This window comes from Eurosta solidaginis, chromosome 4, assembly GCF_040869045.1.
Source record: "Eurosta solidaginis isolate ZX-2024a chromosome 4, ASM4086904v1, whole genome shotgun sequence".
Lineage (NCBI taxonomy): Eukaryota > Metazoa > Arthropoda > Insecta > Diptera > Tephritidae > Eurosta > Eurosta solidaginis.
The window spans coordinates 215,563,072-215,570,361 of NC_090322.1; the positions used below are offsets into that span (position 1 = coordinate 215,563,072).

The following is a 7,290-nucleotide window of genomic DNA, read 5'->3' on the forward strand; positions in this document are numbered from 1 at the left end:
TTATAATATCTCGTACTACAATATATATCATATCATATCCTTACTGTAGTATCTATCCTAAGGTACATAGATATTACGATATAAAAGTCGGATTTTGATTCTAATATCTTTTTAATTTCTGTTAAAATAAACATATAAACTACACAATTAGCTCAAATGTAAATAACAAATTTTACTTTCACTTATTTGGTCTAATGTTCAACGCATTAATGAGCATTCGTTTATTTAATAATAATTGTTCTTTGTTAATTTGTTTGAGGTTATTTTATGTGCAATAATTTTTACCGTATGGCAAGCGCAAATCTTTTATAAATATTAGCTTGCATTTTGCGTTTGTACAAATAGTCAACTGCGTAACGTCTTAACGAGTGCATTACCTACTCAGAAAAGTATTGTTCAAAGGCTGCGAATTTTGAATGGTGAATGGTGCGGTGCACATTTTTGCTTTTCATATTCAATACAAAAAAATACAATAGCAAATTAATAAATTAAAAAAAAAAAAACAAGAATGTTTCTCGTTTTACGTTTACTCTACAAGGAAATACGCAAATTGGATTCATCTTTTAATAGAGGTCTGCATACTAACAAATAATAAAGCGGGTAATTCTAAGGAATTGGAAGCGAGATAAGTCTTTTTAAGAGAAAAATTTAAATTTTTTGTGTAAAATACCTATTGATTGTGCCCGTACTTAGCTCAAAACCATCTCAAACTGCTCACTAAAATTTTGGTGTTCAAAAAGTTCAATTTTATTTTAAATTTTCTGAATCGCAATGACAAAATTTGTAATTTTTTCAAATTTCTAAACGACATGGAATAAAAGTTAACAAAAATTCGGTATGTTCCTGATTTTTGAACTCATGCCTTATTCCAATTGTGCGAACTGTGTTAAACTGTATTCTTTGAAAACTGTATTTGGAAAATATCTTACAAAAAAAAACGGCATACCAAGACGTGCACGATATTATAAGCTGCAGGCATGGGTAAAAGCTCTAGTATTGTGGAGGTGGTGTCCAAGTATTGGCGTTATAACGCAGCGCAACTTTTTTGTTATTGAAATAATTCATTTTATTTATTTAACTTTTAGTGCTACGTCTCTTTGGAATCCCTTAAGTCCAAATTATATATAGCAGTGAAAAAAAAATAGCTGTTGTTGCGATTTTTATCAAATTTCGTTAACCAAATTCTTTTTGCTTTTTACAAAAAAAAAAAAGAAATGTCCATGAATTTTTTAACAGAAAGTACGCCTCGTAAACGTTTTTGTAATTTTGAGAAAACTTTAAGAACATTTCGAACTTTTTATTTGGAATTCTGTAAGTTTTTGTGAGTATGCAGCTCAGCAGCCCAATCAATGTCAGTCCAACAAAGTAGAAGTTATTATTCTCTCAAAAATCGCATTGATTTAAAAAAAAATGTTTTTTGGAAGTGTGCTCTAGATCTTCCACGAACAAAGTGGGAAGAAAATCTGAAACACCCAGCTGAAAAACAAAAAAATTGTCAAAAATCAGTGCAAATTTCGAGTTCATTGTAAGATTGATATTGATAAAAAATTGCACAATCAAAAAATGGCATAGAAAATTTTCGTAAATTTTCTTCGATTTTCCATGTTTGTTTTTTTTTTTTAAAACGACACTGATTTGCATAGGTCCAATTACAAAATCCATACAGGTTCTTTCGTGAAACATAGAAGCTAGAAAAAAATAAAAATTTATCTGACAAAATTCGAAAAAATTGCACTTTCTTTATTTCTGGTCACTGCTGCACTTGCTTTTTTGCACGATGGCTAGAAAAATAAGAGATGTGTGGCTTAACTTCCTTGTCTTTTAATGTTACTTCTAAGAGCTGCAAAATCCGAGTACGCTGTTAACGCGATTCCACCACGCAGCACAGTGTTACCTATCAACGCTTAGTATTTCGTTGGCCTAAGAAAATTCTAAATGCAAACGTCACTGAAAAATATGTACTTAAACAGAAATAGAATAATCTTGATGAATTTTGATTTGAAAGTTCTAAAAATAGCTGTTGTGAAAAGCCAAAGAGGTGGAGCGCACAGAATTTCCAAATTTTAAGCTCCGCAAAAGCCAATTGCTAGATTTGTAAAATATCTACTGAAATTTGCGGAAAAACTTGAAACAAACGTAATATGAAGGAATTAAAAAAAGTTTTAAGCATTTCGCGCAAAATAATTAATATTATTCATATCTTTTATTAGAATAATCTCTCTTTTTCATTGATATAAGAGAAAAATTACAAAGTTTTGTACACTGAATTTTATTTCTTCATCAGCTAGGTTTTCGGGTGCTGAACCTTGAGGTAGAGTCGACTGGTAGATGCTCCTCTATAAATCAAATACACTGGCGGCAAAAATTTAAATGTAAGAGTATTAGTGAGAGCGAGAGCGGGAGCATTTCGGCAGGAAATTAAAGTTAAAATGGCAACGTGCATTTGTTAAAAACACTTCCTGGAAAACATGATTGGTGATTCAGAAATGGGAGTGCCAAGAAATCCCCAAAAAAAAAAAATATCCAAACACAAAATCCCCAAAAAAAAAAAATATCCAAACACATAATTTCCAAATTCAAAATCCCCAAAATTAAAATCCCCAAACACAAAATCCCAGTGCTATGATAAACATCATGGCTGTGTAAAAATAGCAATATCTCTTTCCTCTTTCATTCATATTTATGTGTGTATAACTATATATTCACGTTTTGGCAATACATTTTTTTTACTTATCCATATATAGGACTGCTAGTCGCTCTAATTCGAACAAGCTAACAGAAGCGTGTACTACGCAGAAGAACCGCCACGGTTATATCACACACCCGGACTTGGCATGGCGTAGCCCAGGGTTATTTTTTATAAGCGCGGCCGAAGGCCGCCTATGCAGAAAGTTGGTATGGAGTATTAGCCTATTTTGGTCGCGGCGATTTTAAACCTAATTTGAATTTATTTCATACATAAAATTGGTATTTTGTGTTGAGGATTATGAGTTTGGAGATTTCGATTTTTGGGACTTCGATTTTGGGGATTTTGATTTTGGGGATTTTGATTTTGGGCATTTTGATTTGGGGATTTTGTTTTGGGGTTTTTGATGTTGGGGATAATGTGATAGACCCTTCAGAAATAATTTAAATGTTCCCAAGTCCCCTAATGTATTCAGCTGTGGTCGCTCCGAAGAGTAACCGATATTTTTACATGTAAATGCATATGAAACTTTGCTTTTCAAAGCGGCTTAACACGGCTTATAGGGCAAAAATAGTGACAATCAATAATTTAAAACATCACATTTCCGAAACTAATACGGGTGTCGCAGCCAGTGCAGAGAGAAGTGCAGAAAGTTTAAAAAATATGTAGATACTTGAAAAAAGAAAAAAAAAAATAATAATTTATGTTAATTTTTGGATTATTTTGCTAAGTTACTTTAAAAAAACTCATATCTATAACAAATCTAAAAAAGTAACAATCCACCCTAAACATGTTAAGACCATGAGTTAATTACGGAAAGACCATCTTCACAGTTGCATTGTCCAAATATTTCTCACAGGGAATCTTAACATTTGTGCGACCGTCGTGTTCACTGTTTATTTGTTGTTCTCTTGCTAGCGACTAAACGATGAAGAGTAAGAATAGGTGTGAAGAAATCTGACTGAATTGGGCTATGGCGCGCCAACCACTGCTCTAATATAACTTATAAAGTTTTGTTGAAATCCGCCTAAAAGTATAACACGCAATTTAGGTTTAAAAACATAAGTTATATATTTATGTACGGCCGCCGTGGTGTGGTGGAAGCGTGCTCCGCCTGTCACACCAAAGATTCTGGGTTCAAGCCCAGGGCAAAGCAACAGAAAAATTTTATAAACACGTTTTTTTCTCAATTAGAATAAAGTTTTTCTAAGCGGGGTCGCGATATGGCAAGCACTCCGACTGTAATTCTGCCATGAAAAGTTTCTCAGTGAAAACATGTAGGCCATGGCCTGATGTAAATCGGAAGGGAAGCTTGGCCTAAAATTTCTTTGGAGATTTTCGTGACTTACATTTACCTATTTATATATGTACCAAAGCCTGTACAAAAGGAATAGGAAAAAAACGGTAATAGTTATAGACAAATAACAAAGTGAGCATCGGGGCATTCAAATTATTGAGTAGCCTTAACGCCAGTAAGAATGCAGACGGGCTCGATTTCAAAGTTCAGCACCCATAAATCTTGCTGATGAAGAAATGAATTTCATGAACCATGTTGCTGTTGCTGTTACTATACCGATAAACAGAAACATATCAGAAACATTTCCTAGTAGCCATTGCCGCGTTCAAACTGTACTGTGAAACTTTGCTCCTAAAATCATTATCTATTATTACTTTTTTTTGTATTTATTTCCCGCTTATCTCATATATTCTTCAATTGCTACAATAAGGTGAACTAATAATATTTTCTAATGTACACTTAGATTTACGACTTTCTACGTGGCCCTTGCTTGGCGCACCATGGCCCATGTTTACAATTTTGGCTGTTTATTTGTTCGTCATAAAAAAATGGGGACCAAAATTAATGGAAAATCAAAAGCCCCTCAATGTAAAATCTGCAATGCAGATATATAATCTTATACAAGTCGCGCTGAATGCATATATATTTACGGCGGTAAGTTAATAAAATGAAACTTAAACCTAAAATATCGTGTCAGCTTCGTGAGTTTTTATTACAGATCATATCTTTAAATACTACAAATCATATCTTGAGTACAAATCATATCTGTAGTTCAATTAACACTACAACGCTTCCAACATCATCATCTTCATAGTAATTAGTGTTTTACTGCTTTAGCAATTTTGGCCTTTTCGTAACAAGTCACACCAGGCTATCCTTGTTTCGCGATAACTGACGCCAATTGGCTGCACCAAAGGAGGGAGGTCAACTATTCATCCCTCTGCCTCTCTCACCTCAATGGAGCTCCTCCTACGTCTGCTTTCAAGCTTCTCTTTTGGCCGGAACGTATTAGTCGATTCACATAACATTACCTAGCCAGCGAACCCTTTGAGTTCTTATTCGCTGAAATATCGTCATATCTGCGAAAGCTCATTATTATACTTCCTTCGATACTCACCGTCGGTGTGCGATTTTTGTTTGCCGAGAGAGAAAATTCTATTATCATCGAATGCAGGATCGGCTGAATATCCACGTGCGGAACATCTTTGTCTCCATAAAAGACAGCGATTTTCCAGAATATGTGACCCGGCCTAGGAAAAGGTGGCTTATGACTAAACAAAAATTACTACTACTAAGAAACTGAAGAAATGCATTATTTACCTTTAACAGCTGTTTCTCGCAATTTATTTTTTGCAGTCATAAGCCACCTTTTCATAGGCCGGGTCACATATGCAGATTGCTCCGACACCTAGCGAAACTTTTGGTCATATGTGTTTAGCTGTCATTGAACTGTTAACCACTTTTAATTTAATAACCTAGCTCACAAGGAAGCTAATTTAAAATCGATAACCAAATTTCTAAATTCGCACAAGTTTTTTAATATCAAGATAAGGTGTTTATCAATGATAATGAACGAAAAACGTGACTTAATACTAATACTATAATTTTCCTTTACAATTCCAGTCCCTGCGAAACTCTTACCTCAAACCGTATTTCCATCTTTCCTGCCAGCCTTATGATCCCAAAGATGACAGTCCCGAAATGATGGCGCTTGCCATGCCTGCATATCTTTACTATGTCTCCAAGTATATGGATCTAATCGATACCGTAAGTTCTACGAGAGTATAAAATAAAGCTACATAGCTTTATATAAAACCGTCTTTTTCTGCAGATATTTTTTTTGCTACGCAAAAAATACCGACAAATTTCCTTTCTCCACGTCTATCATCACACCATTATGGTTTACGGTGTTTGGAATTATTGTACGCTGAATTATGGTAAATTTAAAATATCTTGCAATTAAATTTAGTTGGAAATCATTTTATTTAATCACTTTTCTGCACTTTTAGCTTCGCACTTTACCTTCACCGGTATTATCAATTCATTCGTACACGTTTGTATGTACAGTTATTACTTCCTGGCCACAAAAATACCAAACGAACAAATTGCACCATGGAAGCGCAGACTTACGCTATTACAAATTGTACAATTTTGCACATTGACACTTCAACTCTCTTTGCCAATCGTGAATAATTGGTGCGGTCTTGACTTATTTTGGGTTTGGGTTGCATTTCTACAAAATTTTTTTATACTCATACTTTTCTGTGATTTCTACTATAAAACATATTTGTATAAAAGCAAGACGAAGGTGGTGCAAAAGAAGAAATTAGAACAGCAACATCGGAAAAAGATGGAACGACCTTGCCAAGCGTTTGCCTTAAGTGCCTCTGCTCTTGGATCGAGTGAATGAAATAAAATTATATTGAAAATGAGCAAAGATGTTGGCTCCGTTTATTTATCTGAAGTGGTTGATTTTCAAATTGACTGTAACTTTTTGATTTATGCATAATTGATCGAACATTTTTATAGTTCAGTAGTCCATTGAGATTTACCTTTTTAAGCATAAATTAAGTATGATTGCAAAAAATTGTAAATGATAATTTTTAAATTATTAAACAATTAATGTTTAATGTTATGTTAGTGTTTAATTTTATGTTAAATTGAAACTTAAAATAAGTAAAGACAGGACTGTATTCGACTAACTATTAAATAAATAACACTGTGTGACACCAAAAACATACCTGGGAAGTCATACCATTTTTCTATCTCCGGTCACCCTCAAAATCGTGCGTAACGGGCATAAATCGTTTCTTCGTACCTTGGGACTCTTACGAGCCTATAACTTTTTTGGTTATAGCCAATTTCTCAGTTTATTTCAGGATATTATAAGAAAATATTAATACTTCTTCAACGATATATATATAACCTAGAAATATTTAACAAAGCTGTGAAAATTTTTTCAGGGAACCATTTTTTGTTCACCTTTTCAGAGTTAGTCTTTATATATATAACAATCAGGTATCACATTGTTTGTCCACGATTGACTCCTAAACTACTAAACCGATTTCGAATTTGTTTTGCACCCCTTGTGCAGTTTGACCTAGCTTGAAATATAGGGTAGGTTATATCTCAGTTTATTGTCGCAATATTATTTTAATGCACATTCTTTTATATGTTTATACGTAATAATAAAATGTTACGTACACGCACCGGCACTCATATTTTCAGGTAGTGCCGATATACTTCCGAGTAATTAGTTGGTGTTTAATTTAACAACGTGCTTATCAATAAAAAATATTATAGCGAA

The 7,290-nt window shown here is 33.6% G+C and overlaps 1 protein-coding gene across 1 annotated transcript; it reads left to right on the forward strand.

Annotated features, from left to right (window-relative positions):
* Positions 1–364: 364 nt before the first annotated feature.
* On the forward strand, positions 365–6,719 carry LOC137249048 (very long chain fatty acid elongase F-like). Its single transcript, XM_067780158.1, has 5 exons — positions 365–572; positions 4,447–4,637; positions 5,607–5,750; positions 5,815–5,920; positions 5,993–6,719. Exons 1-5 carry the CDS (start codon positions 509–511, stop codon positions 6,391–6,393), a joined length of 906 nt encoding a protein of 301 aa, XP_067636259.1. The 5' UTR covers positions 365–508; the 3' UTR covers positions 6,394–6,719.
* The last annotated feature ends 571 nt before the right edge of the window (positions 6,720–7,290 follow it).

What these genes read in the sequence shown, in the direction of transcription:
- LOC137249048 (XM_067780158.1), top strand. Translation starts at nt 509, where the DNA reads ATGTTTCTCGTTTTACGTTTACTCTACAAGGAAATACGCAAATTGGAT. An exon ending in ATGCATATATATTTACGGCG is followed by an intron (nt 4,638 to 5,606) that starts GTAAGTTAATAA and finishes TTACAATTCCAG; the next exon opens with TCCCTGCGAAACTCTTACCT. An exon ending in TTATTGTACGCTGAATTATG is followed by an intron (nt 5,921 to 5,992) that starts GTAAATTTAAAA and finishes CTGCACTTTTAG; the next exon opens with CTTCGCACTTTACCTTCACC.